We start from the raw sequence: 22072 nt of genomic DNA, 5'->3' as shown, positions 1-22072 counted from the left end.
TATGGATTTATATTTGCACTAAAAAGGAGTCATCACTATTTTCTTGACACAAAGCAGAAAAATAGCAGGAATTTCTAAAAACCCCTATCTTGACATTAAGAAATAGAGGACAACATGTACGGTTTGTATATATGTATTATCCTCTTGCAAATAAAAAAATAGAATTTTATGGCATTATATTTAAACAGAATAAACAGCCATGTATTGGCCAGCTCCGTCATTAGCGGTGTTCCTTGAATCAGCAATTCAACACAGGATTAGTTACGAAACGCCTTATTAAGAGCGCCCGGCTCCAATTGGTTGATGCCAGAGGAGGCCATTGCAGGCGACCAATAGAGTCGCTCGCATGGCCCTTTAACTCCTGACGGATTAACTTGGCCTGTCTCCCCGCTCCAAGAGTTAAAGGACCGTATGAGCGACTCTATTGGTCGTTCGTACGGACCTTTAAGTCTTGGACCGAGGAGACCAGTGGTCTTCCCCGGCCAAGTTGCGGCACCAGGATTTTAAAGGTCCGTACGAGCGACTCTATTGGTCGCCAGCAGGGGGCTCGTCTGCCATCAACCAATGAAGTGCAGGTTTTGTAGCAACCCCTTCTACAAAAAAACGGCAAAAAACAAAGGAAAAAAAAACTGTATGGTATGGTTAATATCACTGCTTGAATACAGATCTCTACGTAATGACCAGTCAAGGTGTCTAATGTTTCTATGAGGACCAGTAGAGTTGACACATTTGGGTTAATATTTCAGGCGTTTCAGGGTCAGCTCATTTAGAAGGTTCTCAGGTATGGTTGTGGCCCTCAAAACCTAGAAGTTTGACAGCCCTAGTCTAAAAAGACATTTAAGATTCTGTAGAATCCCCTCATGGATTTGCAAGGGGAATGGTCCTAAAAATGTAAAGGGACCACTCAGCTCTTATGTGCATTAAAGTGCATGCGGTGGCTGGAGCGTTCCTTTCAGTCTATTTAGTAATATACAACATGTGCATAAATCTACAGCTACCCTACCGCTCCTACACTGCCTCCAGACTAACAGGAATTGTTCATTGTGTAACAGCAAAGTGTTAATAAAGTTGTTCAGAAGTTTTTAGCACCTCAGAAAAATGCTATGGGTCACGGCAGAATCCTTCCCCCTAGTCACATCCGTCTCAGAGCTGTCACGGTGCTCTGTGATATACGAGCTTTCCATTTTATTGGTAGTTCCATTTTCACAAAAATCTTGACATCTCGTGTTAAATAAAAATATTGTTAAAAACAAGCAGTGTGCACCCAGAACGTGATATATGGTCTGAGACGTTTAAGAAATAACATTCCATCAATATTCTTGACGTCCCGAAGGGAGGTTTCTGATGCGTGTAGTATGTTATCTTTTTCTTTATTAGATTTTTAAGATAAAATACATTGCAGAACCTACCAACCGAAAGAAAAGAGACAAATCATTAAAGATCTATTATTGTGTTTGTTTCTTATTTATAGCAGACCGGTTCTATGAAATAAGTCATTTACAGGTGTATGATAAGGAAACACTTCTAACGTGTCCTCTTTAAGGAGGTTTTATGATCCGCTCCACCGATATAGTCACGTATTAGTGGCAAGCAGATAATAAGAAAATGATATTTTTTTAATATCCTTTCAAATTCCTCATAATAAAAGGGTAGTTTGGGATAGGCAGCTGCATCTTTTTTCTAAACCAAGTTTATTTTTTGTTAAAACAGGGAATGATACACTAATATGTTACCAGTATTTTAAGTGAAATATTGAATTTCTATACATTGTCTATGCTAAGCATAGTGCCCATGCCTTATGTATGTAAGGTTTATTCAGTACTCAGTACAAAAGCACTTTTCTCCTAGGATGAGAACATTACTGAATTAAACACAGAGGGGCTCTTTTTGCCCCTGACTCCTAACTGCCCATATCATAAGAGATCTACAAGAAACGCAAGGTTTTAAATATATAGATGAGGCCAAATATGCAATAATGTTCTTAAAAAAGCGTACTTCCAAAAATGAACTAATGTGATGGAATGACACGGCAAACACATATGCAGCATTAATAATTGGAATTATTTTTTAAAAAAATATGCCGTTGGCTGTATACTTTTCTCTGCAAAAGAATGGATTTGTGGTGTAGTACATTTTGTTTTATACTACAATAAATACAATACAAAGAGACCAGAAAGTAAACACATAGCTAACTACACTTATTCTACAGATGTCAGACAAAAATGTGCCCCATCGACATATTCTTTGCATTCATCTAAAATTGTTTTATTCTCTACTATGTGATTTATTTGGGACGGTTGGCAGGAGATTTTACAAAAGGCGTTTTAACCCTCTCACTTCGCTGTTCATTATAAAGGACCACGAAGGGCTGAGCTGGGCGTGTATAATGTGTAATTCAATGGGTAAGGAAACTGATTTAACTATACAGCATACAGGGCAGCAGAAACGCCCTGGGGTTGGCCCTTTATAATGTATAGTGAAATCAAGGAACTGAGACATAACTCATCAGCTGATTCCAACATTAAAATAATTAAATGTAAAAACTTTAAAGCTGATCTAAAAATGTTGTTGCATTACTCAACCCAATCACTAGCATGCTTAGACAGGAGCTCAATTACAAATTCCTAGCTTACATCTAATTATACGACACAACATTTACCTATGAAGATGCAGAATAAAGAATGATTTCGTAAACCTGAATTCTCTTTAGTCGTCACTACTTAATACACACAGGACTCCCCCAGTAAGGTTCTTGAGTACTCCACAAAAACTGCTGGGACAACAGGGTATCCCAGTAAAGGACGTACTGTATGTTGGACTTTAAATTGGTCTCTCTCCCGACAAAATATATCCTACGTTCCCATTCATGGGTACACCAGAGACGTTCCCCAAACCTTCCTATCCAGCTATTAGACATTAATAATGTTCCAAATATAGAATTCCCTTTTATGTTTTCTACAAATATCTGTATTGTCAATTAGTAAGTGGACAAGGGGTGGGATACTTCGACCACCACCGCCACTGAAATGATTTTATTATACAAATATATTCACACTATTATCAGGGTAAGTGAAACAATGTGCAGTAAGGCTCCAAATTATTTGACAAATAAGAATAGACGCCAATAACAATTTATATGTAATAATCTTCTGATTCTGCAATACAAGTGTGTGTATATATATATCTATATATACATACATGTATATATACATACATTCATATTGCAGAACATTATTAACTGTAAACATACATTTTTTTATATATACTGTATATATATATATATATATATATATATATACATATATATTAGTTAAGAATCAAACTTACAACTGTGGATATAATGTATGTATATTTCTTATAAGAGGACAACATTTATGAAATTATGGGATACATAACATGGTTCACCCTATATATAGATAAGTGAATATTATATCCATTGTAGAGCACTGAAAAAGATTGCACTATAGAAATCAATAAATAATAATGATGATTTGACGGATAAGGTTTAAAACAAAACTAATACTTCTGGGAGATATCCACAATGCTTTCAAGAGAATTTTAGCAACTCAGTAAATTTGCTGATTATATGGAGAAATAACCTATTAAATATTCTTAACTGGTGAAACATTCAAAACATGCATTTAGAGGATCTGTATGAACATCATAAAAATAAAAAATAAAAATACTTAAAAAAAAAATTTGCTAAACTAAGTGAAAAAAAACACTTGGGAATTTCACCAATTATTTACAAGAAATTAATTATTTTTCAGCACATTTATTTAATGAATACTAATCCTGACACAGAGCACAAGAGCCATACATTAGATTACTGAAACTGGTAAAAATAAGGGACTGCTGGGTGTAAAAGATTACCATATGCTGTTATATATGATACAGGATCTTATAACGGCATCTCTTGACAAGTCATGGGAAAAGAGCAGTAGTCCATTGGCCAGTGAATGTCAGATCCCAATGACCATCAGCAGAGAACCATGGAGTCTGCAGTTGACCAACAGCTGGAAGAAACACCATGTCCATCCCTGTCCCAGATCACTTCCACTTTGGCAATTCAGTCCCACTCATAGAGCAAACACTTTGGGTCTTGTTGAATATGGAATATTCACTCGGAAACAAATGGAACGTTCTTGCTGGACTGCGCCAGGACTTTTCACATACATGGCTCACCCTTTCAAACACATGTAATAGCGATGCTGTTAGACTCATGATACACGTTACGTATGCCAACCATGCTACGGCCAGCGTTTGCAGCGTGGCATTAAAGCTGTCTCATAGCACCAAACCAACATACTGTATATAAACTATACATGCACAGTTAATTAACACGCTATTCGGTGTAAAGAAATTATTATCGAACACCCAAAATAAGCACATTCCATAAAAAGTATAACACTTGAGATTATCTGTATTATATAAATAAAACCAGCAGTGCATCGGTTAACAATAGGTAAAGTATATGACAGCAAACATCATATATATTTGTAAACATAATAATATATGAATTAGGAACTTTCGGAAACACACTTAAACTGTATTGATGTATCTGTGGATGGGAGATGGAAGTGTATGGAAAGTTTGTATCAGGGTGAGCCTTCCCTGTACAATGACTGGCTTGCCCGGTGCAGAATAAGGTGATAGGGGGTATCTGGAGCTGGTGCCATGGGTTGTCACTCTGAGCATGGAGGGTTAATCCCCCAGACTGGGTCAAATCACACTCAGTCAGAAAGTGGTCCTGATGTGATGTGAAGCTGCAGCCCCCCTGTGTTACCCAGATGCCCCTCCGAGCAGCCCTGCTGCCTCTCCCCTCCACAGATTGTGGCCCTGCCCTTACCTGACTCTGTTGTCCCTGAACTTGCATGTCTGGGGCAGGTTGATGAGGATGGTTCGGGCAGCTGCCTCCCCCTGGTCGGCAGTGGACGTGGCCCCGGACATCTCATCATCTGCCTTCTTGTACCCCGAGGATGAGTAGACCGGACCTGCCGGGAAGAGACAGCACACGGGAGGGCGATCAGAGGGCTTGATAAAGACAGGCAGAGGAGGGGAGGAGAAGACAGGAGAGAGGGAGAGAGAGAGATAGCAGAGAGGAGGGGCAGGAGGAGGAAGCCAAGGGCTATGAAGCAGTTAGGTAAAAGGAGAGGGAGGAGAGACAGCTACATCACACGGAGGGAGACACGGAGATGATGGGAGGAGAGTGAGAGATGGATGTAGGAAATAGAAGGAGGAGAGACTGCTGGGTGAGAAGTGGATGCATGAGACCCATGAGAGGAGAGACTACAGGGTGAGATGTAGATGCATGAGACCCATGAGAGGAGAGACTGCAGGGTGAGGTGTAGATGCATGAGACCCATGAGAGGAGAGACTACAGGGTGAGGTGTAGATGCATGAGACCCATGAGAGGAGAGACTGCAGGGTGAGATGTAGATGCATGAGAGGAGAGACTGCAGGGTGGGATGTAGATGCATGAGACCCATGAGAGGAGAGACTGCAGGGTGAGATGTAGATGCATGAGAGGAGACACTGCAGGGTGAGATGTAGATGCATGAGAGGAGAGACTGCAGGGTGAGGTGTATGACTGATGAGAAGAGACTGCAGGTGAGAGATACATTGAGGGGCAGGAAGAAGTTTTATATGAGGTGGGGATGCAGAGAGACAGCACACAGAGTAACTAATAATGATATCCCTGGAATTGGTTGAAAACATGCTCTGGGTTCCTGATTTACCTCTGGTGTGATCTAGAACCAGGTTAATCTGATTAGGATCCAAAACACTAAATCATGATTTTGTGGCTTAACACTTGGAGTACCAGAGGAAAGCAATCATGTGGCTTCGGGACCTTCCAGCACTCTCACACAGCATTATGTGATACACACGCTGCAGGGCTCTGTAAGAATGTATAGTTGCCATTTTGCTCCGGACAGCCTGTTTTTCTCATTAAAATACATAGAAATAATACTGATATTTTTATTTTGCAAATCCCCAACCTCTTAACAGAAACTTTGCCAGCGAGTGCCTACATCTATCACACTTTGTAGCCATCCGTATGGTGTATGTGTCTGCGCAGTCACATCTCCGTAATAAGACAGACTTGGGTAACTGAGCAACGCAGCATTTCATCACATAGTTTTCAAACGGAAAAGCTCAGTAATGGCTTTAACAGCTTTTAACCCCTTAACGACAATGGGCGGTCCCTAAACCCATTGAAAACCATGCATTCTGAGCCCGTACATGTACGGGCTTTGTCATTAAGGGGTTAAAGCTAAATTAATGAAAAATGCATGTTTACCTTCACAGTAAAATACACAGTATAACTGATTGCTAACCAGTGTCATGCTGGAGGGGCAATTTTACTGCCATGTCCTAGAGGTGATTGTACTGGCATTATAAGCGATTAGCCCCTTAGGCGAATAACCATTTGGTTGTTAGTACATACCGTGCATTGTTATCAGATAATCTAAATAATACAGAGCCTCTGGTCGATGTAATGATTCTCCTTTCATTTTGAAAGAAGGCAATTTCCCGTACATATACGTTTTGCGATAAACAAAAGTCAGGGTCAGACTTTAAGTACGGCTGGAATATATTTGTCCCGGTCCATATTTAGTCCGGGAAAATTCTTTGTCAGATTTTCTAGAGCTACAGCTGAAAAGGCAGTCAAGGTGGAAATTGTTCATACTCTCACTCAGGGTCACTTGAAATCCTGAAATAAACAAATTTATACCCCAAATGTTGTTTACAGAGAGATTTTTGATGTAAGAATTATCATCCTGTCCACTGTGTCCGCGGTACCTCTGGCTTTATTATCTAGTCCAAGGGTCGACAAAAGTTAGGGGCCAGCTATTTTTTTCTTCCTCAATCGTATTTTTATTTTCATTAAAATGTCTGGGGTTTTCATAAAAATATTGGAGGTTTGTGAGCCTTGCCATACACTAACATACATTTACACACCATACAGTAACAGACACGCTAACATCTTACAGTACACTCACAAACACCTTATAGTAACACATACTTACATTCTACACTCATGTACACACATTCAAACGCCATACACTAAGAACTCTAACACTATATACTGTCATACACACTCATGCTAATACTGTAACATAAGCAACACCATACACAGGAGCACCACACTCTCATACACATACACACACACTGGCTTACACTATACATATATGAAAATACACACTACAGACACATACACACTGAATCTGGCACTACAATACAGTAAACATACTGACTCTAGCACTATAGAGATACACGCTGACACTGACACTACAGTATACACATACACACACTGACTTCAACACTATACATTTACACACACACTGACTCTAGCACTATACATTTACACACACACACACTGACTCTAGCACTATAGATATACACACTGACACTACAGTATACACATACACACACTGACCCTAGCACTATAGATACACACACTGACGCTGACACTTCAGTATACACATACACACACACACTGACTCCAGCACTATACATTTACACACATGCACACTGACTCTGACACTACAGTATACAGACACTAACTCTACATACTGTATTCACACTATGCAAACCACAAGTGGTTTCTAGTCGCCATGGCAACTTGGCACCTGGGATTTTTTGAGCCCTGATCTAGTCACATAATAACTTGCATATTGGCCCTAACATAGGTTCCCTCCTATTATAGGCTACTCTCCTATATCTATAAAAAGTACTGATTTGTAGTGAATTTGGTGAACATCTGATTATAGGCTGCACACTAGCTATATCATCAATGCTTTTTGGATTAGCAAGGCCTAAATTAGGGGAATTCCGTATGTAAAAATCACACGAATAAAATAAATGTAAATCACTAATTAATTTAATACTTATCCTTTACCACATATACAAAAACACATGAATAACACGGAACTTTTCTTCAAATAATGCAAATATGTGTAGTAAAAATGACAGGCAGGCTGTATGGAGCCGTGGATTACTCCCAAAGGTACAGAAAGGCTCTCCTCCTATCACCAAAACGAAACACATTAAATTACCAATCTGTCAATATATTCACGTTGGGGTCCCTTTTTACCCACATTTTCATTATTATTTTAATTGAAGCAAATAAAAGTAAACTTGTATTCCCCAAAACGTATTAGATGTTGAGTTAGGGTTTTGTGAGGTCGGAGATCTGTAAAGAACCATCTCCCTCTTCCTGATGCTAATGCCGCTAGCTATACAGCCCAGCACGCTACTTGATGCTTTGTTGCTTAAATGGAACATCCTCCCAGCAGAAGTGGTAGAGGTTAACCCCATAAGGGAATATAAACATGCAAAGGATAGGTATAAAACTCATAAATCTAAGACAAAACTAAAGACCGATTAAGATCTGAGTCTCTACATCGGGAATCGTGGGCAGACTAGACGGACTGAACGGTTCTTACCTTTACGCTGATGGCCCACTTACTGGCCTACCTTTGAGGAAGCTTGTCTTACTGTCTATGTCACCATACGCTTTTGCATGTAATAACCCTTTCCCTGCTGGCTGCGTGCGTCGTGTGTAATGTATATTCAGCATAGAGGCAGGCCAGGCAGCGTAGATTGCACGGCGATTTTACAATAAGAGAACAACACATTGATCACTATCGAGAACAAGGGCTGCTGAGAGAAGCATTTAAAGGGTACACAAACCTATCACTCTCAGACGTACCGCTAAAATAAACCGGACCAACACAAAGGTAACAATGGCATAAAATAAAAGCAGAAACAAAAGATGCTCCCACCCGCTTACTCTATCACTGTCAGCAAGCCTTTCACCCCGCTGAATGGAGGGAATTAAAGGCTATTCTGGCTTAGAAAAAAACAGAAGCCATATACAGGTTGGCATTAAACCTTTAATTACAAAACAATGCATTGTTCAGCCCTCTCGCACTTAAACGCCTAGTGGGGATCAGAGTCTAGAATGGGCTTTTAATGCAAGTTTACGTGTGCGGGGTAATGTGAGGATTACTTTTCTTCCCCCGCAGACCCGCTCGTCTAGTAAAATCATATTTCGAATGACAAAACACTCCACGTCCCATATGGAAAAGCGAGGTAATGCCAGATAAATAATGCATCAGATGGAAAATGACTTTTCAGAATTACCTTGGGCTGCTCAAGGTTTACCGAAGGCTGCAGGGCCAGGGGCCAGTTCCATGGGGTTATTATTCATCTCACGAGACATGGACACAATAGCCCGTCCTGCAAGATGCCACAACAATCCCGCTTTCCGTGGGAACTAAAACCCGGCATCCTCGTTGAATATTCACAAGCGCGTTCGTCGTTTAACCGTTTCAGCCCTTCTTTTTATATTATGTATGTATGTGTATATGTACTGATATATCTATAAGCCTTTAACCATTCTTCAAGTGGCAATGGCTCCCATTGTTTTAGGAATTGGTGAGGCAAACCATGTTTAAGTCACTGATGGCTTCAAGCTTCAGAGGCGTTCATACTTGATAACAGTGACATACCGGACACAGTGGGGGGCTAGCGACCTAGCTTCCGTCAAGGCTTATGCTCTCTAGCTTCTGTTTCCAATGCAAACACAATACAAAACAGACACACCATAAATTAGGTCATAGCCTAAAATTAAAGGGTCGGAGGAAGGAATTTTACTTTACTAAGAGGGTGGTGGATAAGTGGAACAGCCTTCCAGCAGAATTAGTAGAGGCAATGGGAGTTTAAACATGCATGGGAAAGATTCATGGCTATTGAAAGAAAGAGGAGGCCAAGGACTGATTAAGGTCCTGAGCAGCAGGAAAAACGGGCAGACTAGATGGGCCGAATGGTTCTTCTCTGCCAGTCTAAAGTGTACCCTTACCAGACGGGAATTCTTCATTCCTTTGGCTTTTCATGGGTCTTCTTTCCAGCTAAATACACAATTTCATCCCCTGCTAGAAACACAACAGCAGTGCTCCCGGCCTGGACTAGTGGACTCCAAATTGTCCAGCCTCCTACAGTGTTAGATTCTGTTGCATGACCTAATATTTAGCAATTACTTTTTTCTCAATATCTTTTTGTTACAGTCTAAGGGAGAATAGATATTTAATTTAATTAATTAATTTACAATTAACCAACCCTACTCTATAGACAGATAAAATAGAGACTATAAAAAATATAATAACATTGCATTTTTTATCACAGAAAAATGTGTGGGGTGAACCCACTGAAAACAATTCAGTGTATGTGTCTCCTTCAAGGTCAAATATCTGCTGGAGATTTTACATATAATTTCCAGGCAGAAAGTTACCAGGATTTCCAGATTTAAAGGTCCCTTGGAAAGGCATTATTTTTACGATTTTCTGATACAAACATTTATTACGTAGCAGGCATTACTAGTAGGAAGGTATTGTTTGGCATTATGTGAGTCTATGTTGTACTAGGATGAAATAGATACTTTTTTTTTAAAGAAAATAAGCTATTTAGCTTATTTCAGTGCATCAAGGTCTTTTGGTGACCCTCAAAGAAACTTTGTTCTATGCATCTTGAGCACTGCAAGATGTTTGTTAATGCATAAGTAGTAGGTATACACACTTCCTGGCGTTATCTGGAGGACCCAACGCTCCACCAGAATTTATTCTTTTTACATTTTTTAAAGAAAATCAATCAGTGATGCTATCAGAATCCGACAGAACCACTCCATAGATGTGCCTTCCAACTGTGCAATAGCTTGAACCCATTCCCCCATGGCCATGAACATATTTTAAGCATGACCACACACTGACATTCATGCACATTCTCTTCATAGACAGGCAGAAACTCAATTCATTCAACCGGTAATATCTCAGAAGCCGAAGGTGAGTTCTAGAATAGCTATTAAGAAATCCTACTCATTAATACAACTTAATTAAAATTGTGGTTGAAAAAAGCACTTAAGAAACTATTTTTCTGTCAATAAAAAATATGAATATGTTCTAGAGTTATTACTAATAATACATTATCAGACAACAAGATAAAAAATGTATCCTGACTTGAAAACAGAAGCTTATTCCAATAAGCATTTAACTCTCGCAGACCTCTAAAAAACTTAAATCAATATGTTCGTTAAGACAAGTAAGGTATATTCTAATTTGGAAAACAAAAAAGGGGGCTATTCACTAAAGGGAGACTTGATAGTAGAGTTTAGAGGAGATGTGTGGTTCCAGCTCATTGACTTCACTTTACATTATGGTCCAACCTCAGTGAGCTTCTGCATAGTTAAATCAATGAGACTTCTTCAGTCTCCTTACCCATTAAATTAAATGCTATCCAGGGCCAGTTCAGCTCTCCGTGCTGGAGAAACGTACTGGTGTTAGCCCTTTGTAATGAATAGTGAAGTGAAGCAATTAAAACTGCAACTCTCCTGCCAACTCTACCTTTAGTGACTACTTTCTATCCCATTATCCATCATGTTCTTCTATACACTACATGTCCTCACTGCTCCTTAGTGAAACAAGTAAGACATATTTACTGCTCAGTATAAATTATGAAGCCTTTTCCTGCCACTGTCTGTTAATATAGGATTAAAGAATTACAGACTGTCCATCTGCTCAAAACCTCTGTCTATTCTGCAGCTTGCATCTTCTGCACAAACACCGCACAAAACATAAAAAGAGTGAAATTACCTACAGAATGGCACGCCTTCCGTATGTATGACATGGTAAAGCTGTGTGTATACTAAATGAGTGGGAAAAGAAAACCATTGGAAGCACGTGAAGACACTAGAGCGGATAGGAAATTAGCGAAAGGAGCTTAAACATGATGTCTATGGTAATCGGGTGGTTTGTAAATTCTAAATCTGCTCAAAGCATCATCAGCACTCAGGATAGGAGTTTACCTGCTGATATCAGGTGTGCTAGGATAATATAACTATTACATCTTAAATTACAGTGCGGCAAAAGGAATCTGGAATTTCCTGGGAACATTTAAGTTGATTTGTGGAATGTGTACAACCCTCTAAAAATAATAAACGTATTTAATGAGAGCGGTTTTAAGTAATGTGCATATAGTCGCCCTAAATGAATTGGCTGCCTCTGTTGTCACCATGTTGGTTTTTTTTACAAAGCATTTATTGAATGAGACAGAAGTGAATAGTTAATGAGTTGCCTCAGTTGACCCTGACTGATCTAGAGAGTGGGGTAATTCCTTCTGAGAATTCTTCTGAATTCTTCTAAGACAAACACGGATATCCAGCTATACTTTCTATTCATCTAAATGCAGGAGTGATATTCTGTTCTGGTATCAGAGGAAGGAAGATAATTGAGGGCATACTTTAATGCATTGCAAACACAGAATATGCATATGTATTTGCATCTTGCCGTGCAAGAGATGTGTTCAATTAAACACATCTGCTGACATCTGATATACTTACCAGCACTGGTTTCAATGGGAACGCCTTCCTATCACCGATTGGCTTCTTGAAGCAGCCAATCATTGACAGGAAAGCGCTCCAGAAACCTACAGATTCTCCCTAAGTGAAGTGATGTTTTCTTGAAAGTGCTTACATATGCATTCATTACCCAGAGGACTCCCTGGGACACTTGAGTGACCCTGTAATCTGAATTAGTATTAACCTATGGAAGGCAATTCACTACATGTTTACAATACAGAAATGACGTCCGCTTATTATGTAATTGCTCATAAAAGTATGGAAAAAAGATCGGGATCATGCTGTCAGCAGCCTTTTGTAAAATGAAACTTAGAAAGCATACAATCTTTACACACTAGAAAAAACATAAGGTTTAGAATCATAATAAAAAATGGTTACATTTGAAATCTGAAAAAAAGGCATCGTAGAATAGGCAAAGCCAAAATTTTTACAGGCCAATCTAAATGTACTGCAGGTTGAGAAATATTAGTGTAAAGAAAATAACAAATGTCAGTGTAATAAGTAAAGTACTGATTTAGAATTCAGGCTAAGTAATTTAATACAAACTATGGTATCCCTGCTTAGGAGCATCTAAAATTTTAGCCCTTGTGTTCCATTACAGAATAAAAATCTCCATCAACATGGCAGTCTGATCTCGCCCAAAGGAAAGTCCTGAACCAAAATGAGAGGCAAATTTCCTCTGCAAGAAGGAACCAACAACCCCAGACGTACGGTTCAGCCTTCATGGGCCTCATCAGTGGGGTACGGTTGGTATCCCTCTAGGCACAAGAGAGCAAGGAGGTTCACGTCTGGACTCACCTTTACAATTAGGGTGAACCCCAAGAGATCAAAGGGTGAAATGCTATAGAGGATGAGATGCTCTCCAAGAACAAACAGCTGCTTCTGGGCCTGTCCTACGATGCAGCCACGCCAGGTGTATAAAATACACCTATTTTTTTTCCTAAAAGGTGGTAAATGTCACTATTAATGTGTCATTATCAGTAATTAATAAATGATATTGAAGATTAAGGCTTATGTGTCATGTTACCGTATTCTGTACCTTTATGGAGGCCTGCTCTTTAAATAAATAATATATCATCAGAAGTGCTACAGAGTCGTATATCAAAATAATCTTTCCACTCAAGGGGAGAACTAAACTATAGCACATTTTCTATCACATTGCTAAAAGGCAGGTATTAGATGGCATGACGTCTGTCAACAATTAAAAGCTTTTACACTCGAATGATTAGATATAAATTAATAATCAGTAGCAAGAGCTGGATTAGTTTATTGTTTTTGAAACACTAATTTACACTATAAACAAAATGTGTGTGCAACTTTGCTAAGATTTAAAAAGCAAGAGACTGGCAAGTCAAAGTTTACTTATCCAACCAAATGGAAAGTATACTTTACTTTATACTGCCCCAGGTGCCACTCAACATATTGGTGCCACAATTGCCCCTGGGGCTGGTCCAAAATTGGCCACAAAAGTGTCTGGTTGGCCCAGGTTGGACCAGCCCTTTGTGAACAATTTTGGATTAGCACAGGGAGGTAGGAGCAGAGCGCAGTCACGTGATCTTGTAGTAAAATCTCCAGCTAAGCTGGGAAGAGGTTAGTGAAGGTAGGAGGGAAAGTGTAAATGTTTGTGAGTATGTTTGTTTATATGTATGTGTGTTTGTGAGCATGTATGCGCATGTGGGTTTGTGTGTGAGCATGTATGTGTAAATCTGTCAGCACAGTATGTGTGTGTAAACATGGATGTGTATATGTAAGTGTCTATGAGCATGGGTGTGTGTTAGCACAGATGTGCATGTTTTAGTGTGTGAGCAGGGATGTCTATGTGTGTTTGCACAGATGTGTATGTATGTGTGAGCATAGATCTGTATGTGTGTTTGTGAGCATGGAGGTGTATGTGTGAGCATGGATGTGTATGTGTAAGGGTGTGTGAGCATAGATGTGTATGTGCAAGTGTGTGCATGAGCATGGATGTGTGTGAGCACATATGTGTATGTGTAAGTGTGTGTGAGCACAGAAATGTATGTGTAAGTACGTGAGCTCAGATGTATGTGTGTGTGTGTAGGCATGTACACTACCGATCAAAGGTTTGGGGTCACTCAGCTGTTTTCATGGAAAACCAGGAAATGTCTGGCTGTAACATAATTGCAAAATGGTTTCTAACCATCATTTAGCCTTTTAAACTTAAACTTGGGTGTGATGGGAGTGATGGGAGTGATAAAGGGCCTCTGTACCCCTATAGAGATATTCCATTAAAAATCAGCCGTTTCCAGCTACAATAGTCACTTACAACATTAACCCTGACTGTGCTGGATTTTTGATCCATTTCATGTTATTTTAATGGACAAAATCTGCTTTTCTTTCCCAAAACAAGAACATTTCTAAGTGACCCCAAACGTTTGAACAGTAGTGTATGTGTGTGTTTGTGAGCATGGATGTATATGTGGAAGTGTGTGTGAATATGGATGTGTATGTGTGAGCATGGATGTGTATGTGTGAGCATGGATGTGTATGCGTGAGCACATCCATGTGTATGTGTAAGGGTGTGCAAGTATGGATATGTATGTGTGAGTGTGTGTGAACATGGATCTGTAAAAGTAAGTGAGTATGAGCATGGGCATGTGTGAGCATGGATGTGTATGTGTGTGTGAGCATAGTTTTGTATGCGTGTTTGTGAGCATGGAGGTGTATGTGTGAGCATGGAGGTGTATGTGTAAGGGTGTGTAAGCATGAATGTGTATGTGCAAGTGTGTTTATGAGAATGGATGTGTGTGAGCACATATGTGTATGTGTAAGTGTGTGAGCACAGATATGTATGTGTAAGTACGTGAGCTCATATGTATATGTGTGTGTGAGCATGTATGTGTGTGTTTGTGAGCATGGATGCATGTGTGGAAGTGTGTGTGAATATGGATGTGTATGTGTGAGCATGGATGTGTATGTGTAAGGGTGTGTAAGTATGGATATGTATGTGTGTGTATGTGAGAATGGATGTATGTGTGTGAGCATGGATATGTGTTTGTGAGCATGGATATGTGTGTGCAAGTGTGTGGATGTGTATATATATGTGAGCATGGATGTGAATGTGTGTGTTTGTGTGTGCATGGATCGGTATGTCTGAGCATGGATGTGTTTATGTGTATGTAAGCATGGATGTGTAAATGTTTATTATTGTTCTTTTTCATATTTTATACCCCATCATCCAATATAAGGAAACCTAACAGTATGATTAGATTCTCTATTCTGGAACCCCAGGGTCAGATGCCTGGATATGAATGTCAAATGCCAGGAAATGAATAAGGTCAGATAGCTTAACTCGTCCCCTATGAAAGCACACAAAGTCTTCTGTATTTTCTTAGCTTTATTGGGAAAGTCACAGAAATAAAGGCACTTGTTGGTTGTATAGTGTTGGGAAAGTGCTTCTCTAGAAGAAGGTGCTTTGTTATGAGTGGAAGTGCTTCTGCAAGGGGAAGGTAAAAACGGATTGCCTTGCAAGGGAGAAGATAATCAGAACCTGTACTCACAGAGGCTGCTGAGATAGAATGTCCAGGGGGGAGATACAGGGGAACAGGAAAAACACCTAGAACAAACCAACTACAGAAAAGTTGCAGGGGAGGAGGAATAGCCCAATCTCAGCTATGAGAATTGGAAAGTTGCCAGGGCAACCAGCCACTTAAAGGGTAAGAGGGAAATAACTAAATAAACAAACTTGTTCCATGACACTCCCCGTCTGGTATCTGGAGATACCACTATATATAAACTTATGTGGAACATATGTAAATACACAACAACAATACACAAGTCCACATTCTCACTGTAATGCCACTGGCTCCAGGGTTCCTTCGGCAAGGGATATCCGGTGGGTGCACAGTTCAGACTACCTGTGCGCTTCGCAATCCGTCGGATAGGTGGTCAGTTTTTCTTTTTTTTCTTCTTTTCTTACCTGGGCCTGATTGGACACTAGAAGGATAGTCTCTGTAATAGGCCTTATGAAGGTTTTCACGGTCCCTTGTTTGGCAACTCTTACTTCAACCTTGCGGATCCTTCCATCTGTGCTTGGGATGGTTTTAACGATAAGACCCATAGGCCACTCGTTTCGTGCCACCTGTTTGTCTTTTAACAGGACAACGTCTCCTTCTTGGATGTCTTGTTTGATAGCTTGCCATTTGTGGCGTTCTTGAAGCGTCACAAGATACTCACGCCTCCAACGGTCCCAAAATGTGTTAGCGAGGCACTGCACCTGCCTCCACTGACGTTTATACATGTCTTTTGAGTTAAAGTCTCTGACTGGAGTAGGAATGTCTCCTACCTTTTGCGTAAGGAGCATTGCTGGAGTCAGAATGCTTGGTGATTCTGGATCTGTGGGCACGTAGTGCCATTGGCTTGGTTGGGTCGATTTCCTGATCCTTTCTACTCGGTTGGCCACGTATACATAGAACCTTCTTTTCTTATTGCATATATAACCTAACACCACCTTACTGTCCGTATAGAACCTGATAGCATCTGGTTTACAGTCTATTTCATTTTCAATGAGTTCTGCCAGCTCTACTGCTAATACTGCGCCACATAGTTCTAATCTAGGTATAGTATGGTCTGGTTGGGGTGCCAGCTTAGCCTTGCCAAGGATGAACCTGGTATGATGTCTACCATCTGCGTCTGCGGTTCTTAAGTAAGCCACCGCTGCTATTGCCTTTGTTGAGGCATCTGAGAATACACAAAGCTCTTTGCTGAATGCAGTGGTGAGGGATGTCGGCGAGTAAGGGCGTGGGATCTGAAGTTGCTCGAGGGTCTTCAAGGAATCTTTCCATGTCTCCCACTCTTTACGCCTTTCTGGAGGTAGTGGGGTGTCCCAGTCCTGTTTTTCAAAGGATAATTCTCTGAGGAGAGACTTTCCCTGTATTGTGACTGGGGCAACGAATCCCAGCGGGTCATAGAGACTGTTTACAGTAGACAGGACTCCACGTCGGGTGTAGGGTTTTTCCTCGATGGACACCTGGAATGTAAATGTGTCTGCCTTGAGGTTCCAGCTTAACCCCAGACTTCGCTGTATGGGAGGTGTGTCGGTCCCCAGATCCAAATTCTTCAGGGCACTTGCGTGATCATCTATATGAAATGCCTTCATTACCGTGGCACTGTTGGAAGCTATTTTATGCAGTCTTAGATTGGCAGTTGCTAGCATCCTTTGAGTCCGTTTGAGCAGTTCTATGGCTTCTTCTTCTGTGGGAACCGATTTCAACCCATCATCCACATAAAAGTCTCTCTCAACAAAATCTCTAGCGTCTTTCCCATACTCTTCCTCTCCTTCTTGGGCTGTCCTTCTGAGCCCGTAGGCAGCCACTGCCGGCGATGGGCTGTTGCCAAAGACATGCACTTTCATTCTACACTCTATGACTTTGTCATCTATGTCGTGGTTCTGGTACCACAGGAACCTTAGGTAATTTCTGGAGTCTTCTCTTACAACAAAGCAGTGGAACATCTGTTGGATGTCTGCTGTAATGGCGATTGGCTCCTTGCGGAAGCGGATCAGCACTCCTAGAAGACTGTTTGTCAAGTCTGGTCCAGTGAGGAGGACATCATTTAGAGAGACTCCCTGGTACTGAGCACTGGAATCAAACACTACTCGGATTTGACCAGGTTTCTGGGGATGGTAGACGCCGAATGAGGGAAGGTACCAGCATTCCTCGCCTTCATTCAGAGGAGGTGCTGGTTCTGCATGACCACTAAGGAATATCTTCTGCATGAAGGCCACAAAATGATCCCTGGTCTCCAATTTCCTTTGTAGATTACGGCGGAGCGAATTAAGTCTAGAGATGGCATGCTCTCTGTTGTTTGGGAGGCGTCTTCTGGGCGAACGGAACGGTAACGGTGCCACCCAACTGTTTGATTCGTCTTTGAAGAACTCCTTATCCATTATCTTCAGGAATTCTCTGTCTTCTATTGATAGTGCTTGCTTGTCATCATTCCCTGTCGTCTGGAACACTGTACATCCTAGGTCATCAGTGTATTTTTCTGACTGAAGAATGTCTCCTTTTGTTTTGATCGTATACCCTTGTTTATCTTTGTTTCCAAGCTTCTCTTTGACATGGAAGTGATATGGACATGGTTTAAAGAGAGATATACGACCGTTCTCCAGTAGGTTTGTTCGTAGAGCTTTTACATTATCTGGTTTGCGTATCTTGTCAATACACACTTCGCCCACTATCACCCATCCTAGATCGAGCCTTTGTGCGCACGGAGCATTATGCTCCCCATTTCGTTGCTCACGGATTTTATGTGCTCTCATGATGTCTCTGCCAAGTAACAGCAAGATCTGGGCACTTCCATCTAGTGGTGGAATGCGATCAGCTATCGCCTGCAGATGGGGATGGTGGCGTGCCACATCTGGTGTAGGGATTTCGCTTCTATCCTCCGCCATATGATTGCACTCGATGAGTGTGGGGAGAGGCATCCTTACTTTGCCGTCCACTGAACATATGGTGTAGCCATTTACTCTCCTGCCTGTTGTTTCTATCTGCCCTGCGCACGTCCGGAGCGTATAAGGGGAGGTGTTATCTTGTATGTTGAAAAGGTCAAAGAATTCTGACCTGACCAACGATCGATTGCTTTGATCATCGATGATGGCATACATCCTTATGGCTCTTTCAGGTTGTCCGTCTGGGTGCACAGCTACAAGACATATCTTAGAACAAGATCTGCCATCACTGGCTTCCCCACAGACCTCGGTGCATTTAGATGCTACAGATAGGGGGGGTGTGCTTGGATCTTCTTCCTCCCCGCCCTGCTTTGTAACAAGGTTAGGGGCCTTGATTGTTTTAGTCTTAAATGTCTCTGGATGTAAAGCTGCTACGTGTCTGTCACTGCCACACTCTGTGCACTTTATAGCTTCTTTACACTCTTTGAATAGGTGACTTGTAGAAGCACAGCATTTAAAACAAATCCCCAATTCTCGGAGTAGGGCCTTACGCTCCTCTATGGGCTTCATTCTGAACCCAATACACTTGCTAAGCGGATGTGGCTTTCTATGTATGGGGCATTCTTTGTTAGGGTCTTTTGGTTTCTTGTTTCCATCGACCGACTGGCCTAAACTCATTTGAGTCATAGAGGACACGTCCGTTCTGTGGACGGAGATGGGTGTTCTAGTGTTATTGTACCTGGCTGCTGGCCTTTCGTTCCTCGTGTTCCTTGCACTGGGTGCAGTATGTGTATCTAACATGAAGCTGGGGTCATTTTTTGACCGGGCTGCTTCGCGAATGAAACTCAAGAAGAATGAGAAAGGGGGGTAGGCAACTTGCTTCTCACGCTTATATTTTGAGCCTTGTAAAGTCCATCTCTCTTGGAGGCTGTAGGGTAGCTTTTCCAAGATGGGTTTCACTCCACGAGCAGAATCAAGGACATTGAGCCCTTTTAGGGATTGGTCTACCCTTGAAGATTCCAGCTCCTGCAGCAAGTCCCCAAGTTCTCGCAACTTTGAGTAGTCTTTGGTTGTAATTCTGGGAAAATTGTCTACTCTCTTGAAGAGTGCGTCTTCGATCGCTTCAGGACTACCATAGCATTCTTCTAGTCTTTCCCATACTAAATCAAGACCCACTTCGGGGTGGTTAACATTTGCTGATCTAAGCCTCTTTGCATGTTCTGCAGATTCTTTCCCCAGCCATTTGGTTAGTAGACTGAGTTCTTCTCTTGCCGAGAAGCCCAGACTCTTGATAGCGTCTTTGAATGTGGATTTCCATATCCTGTAATTCTCCGGACGGTCGTCGAAGTTGGTAAGACCTGTCTGCACCATGTCACGCCGGATCATGTACTTGCCCATGTCTGTTAGGCCTGATACATCGATATGACGGTCTTGTTCTGGTGTGGTTTCACGGAAGGGCCTTGTGTTCTCCCTTTCCTTGGCCTGGATGTTTGATGATCGCTGATCAGTGTGAGGAGCTGTTTCTCTATGCGTGGGCCTACCTGAGCTGTGAGACTGTTGCAGTATATCCATATGCCTACTGACGTGTGGATCACCGCTGAGAACCTGGCTATCCCGGGTTGTGCGTACCCTTGAAAGAACAGTGTCTATTCTTTGTGGACCTAGAGAGTCTTCAGCGTCTGAGATGTCACTCAGGCAATTCCGAGATGGTGTACTGGTTTTGATGCTGAGGAGGCTCCTTACATAGTTTGCGGTGCGTTGATTTATATCTTCTGGGGCTGTCTGGTCATAGGTCTGCTCCCCGCCGTCCTGTAGTGCGGCTGCTTCAAAGACTTCGGCTTGCGCTATGGCGGCGGCCGCATCCTCTTCCTTGCTTAGGGCTTTCAAGTTTGCATCTAACTCTGCCTTCCTACGTGCTATGGCAGCGTTGGTGGCTGCTGCGGCGGCCACTGCTGCCTGCTCCTCCTCTTCTATGCGGGCTCTCTCTGCCCTTATGGCCGCCTCTTTCCGACCATATTCGGCCCTAGCACGCGCGGCCTCTGCGGCGGCTCGTGCCTTGGTGGCATTCGCGCTTGCACTAGACACATTAGATTTCACTGATTTGCTTGATCTGGAAGAATGCCTGGATGTGCTGGAGCGCTGCGATGCAGTTTCCAGGAGGAGCTCCTTTCTTTCACTTTGCGCCTCCATAATGGCGGTCTGCACAATGCCGTCGCGTTCCATATCGATTGTTTTTTGCAGATCGCGTTCTCTCAGGCTATTAATTGTGTTGGTTCTTGTCAGATAGGTGAAATATGCTTGTGACAATGCTACATAATGTCTATGACATGACTTGATTTGAGTTATGGCTCGCTTAATGTCCTTTTCTTGTTCGCCAACATTTGTGGCATCACTCATTTCAATTTCGATTTCTTCCCATGCCTTTTCCAACTTAGCACGGTGCATCTCAATGTCAGCTTCATATTTTTCACAGGCTTCTTGTGTCAGTGTAACTGTTCGCTTAGGCCTTGCGCCTTCCTGCATCTGTTGCAGTTGTGTCGCTGTTTCAGTGTCTGACCTGTCACTCTTATGTGTTGTGTCTGGTGAGGGTCTGAGTTCTTCCATGCTGCAGGTGTGTGTAGGCCTTTAGCCAGTTTGTGTGGCGTGCGGTCTGTAACCTGTGTCAGCGGTTGGAGCCGTTTGGTGTCCTGCAGCAGTCAGCGTAGAGGTAGCTGTACTGACAGGTATCCGTAGCTCTGATCCCTATCTTGGCTGATGTCCAGTGGCGTGGCCCTTGGTAGCCTTAACCGAGGGGACATGCACAGGGGTAAGTATAACTGTTGTTCCTAACTTAGTAGCTGGGCAGAAGGTTAACCCAGGCAAGACACAAGAGTGATAATTCTGTGAGTAATACACTGAGCTGGGTTGCAGCGCTGGTGCCTTTATATTGAAGCTGTGGAAAGCTGGAGCTTTCTGTGCTGCTCCCAAAGCACATGGTATCCGTTTTTACTATTCTGGAACCCCAGGGTCAGATGCCTGGATATGAATGTCAAATGCCAGGAAATGAATAAGGTCAGATAGCTTAACTCGTCCCCTATGAAAGCACACAAAGTCTTCTGTATTTTCTTAGCTTTATTGGGAAAGTCACAGAAATAAAGGCACTTGTTGGTTGTATAGTGTTGGGAAAGTGCTTCTCTAGAAGAAGGTGCTTTGTTATGAGTGGAAGTGCTTCTGCAAGGGGAAGGTAAAAACGGATTGCCTTGCAAGGGAGA

The 22072-nt window shown here is 41.8% G+C and overlaps 1 protein-coding gene across 1 annotated transcript in view; it reads right to left on the bottom strand.

Annotated features, from left to right (window-relative positions):
* Nucleotides 1-22072, bottom strand: part of ATP8A2 (ATPase phospholipid transporting 8A2) — a 240413-nt gene that overhangs the window by 207320 nt on the left and 11021 nt on the right. Inside the window, exon 2 of the mRNA XM_053456407.1 lies at nt 4850-4994. Within this exon, the coding sequence (XP_053312382.1) occupies nt 4850-4994 (145 nt within the window). The remainder of the gene's footprint in view (nt 1-4849; nt 4995-22072) is intronic.

The sequence above is a fragment of the Spea bombifrons genome, chromosome 2 (genome assembly GCF_027358695.1).
Source record: "Spea bombifrons isolate aSpeBom1 chromosome 2, aSpeBom1.2.pri, whole genome shotgun sequence".
Taxonomy (NCBI): Eukaryota; Metazoa; Chordata; class Amphibia; order Anura; family Pelobatidae; genus Spea; species Spea bombifrons.
The sequence above is the reverse complement of the archived record's forward strand: the minus strand, read 5'-3'. Positions and strand labels throughout refer to the sequence as shown.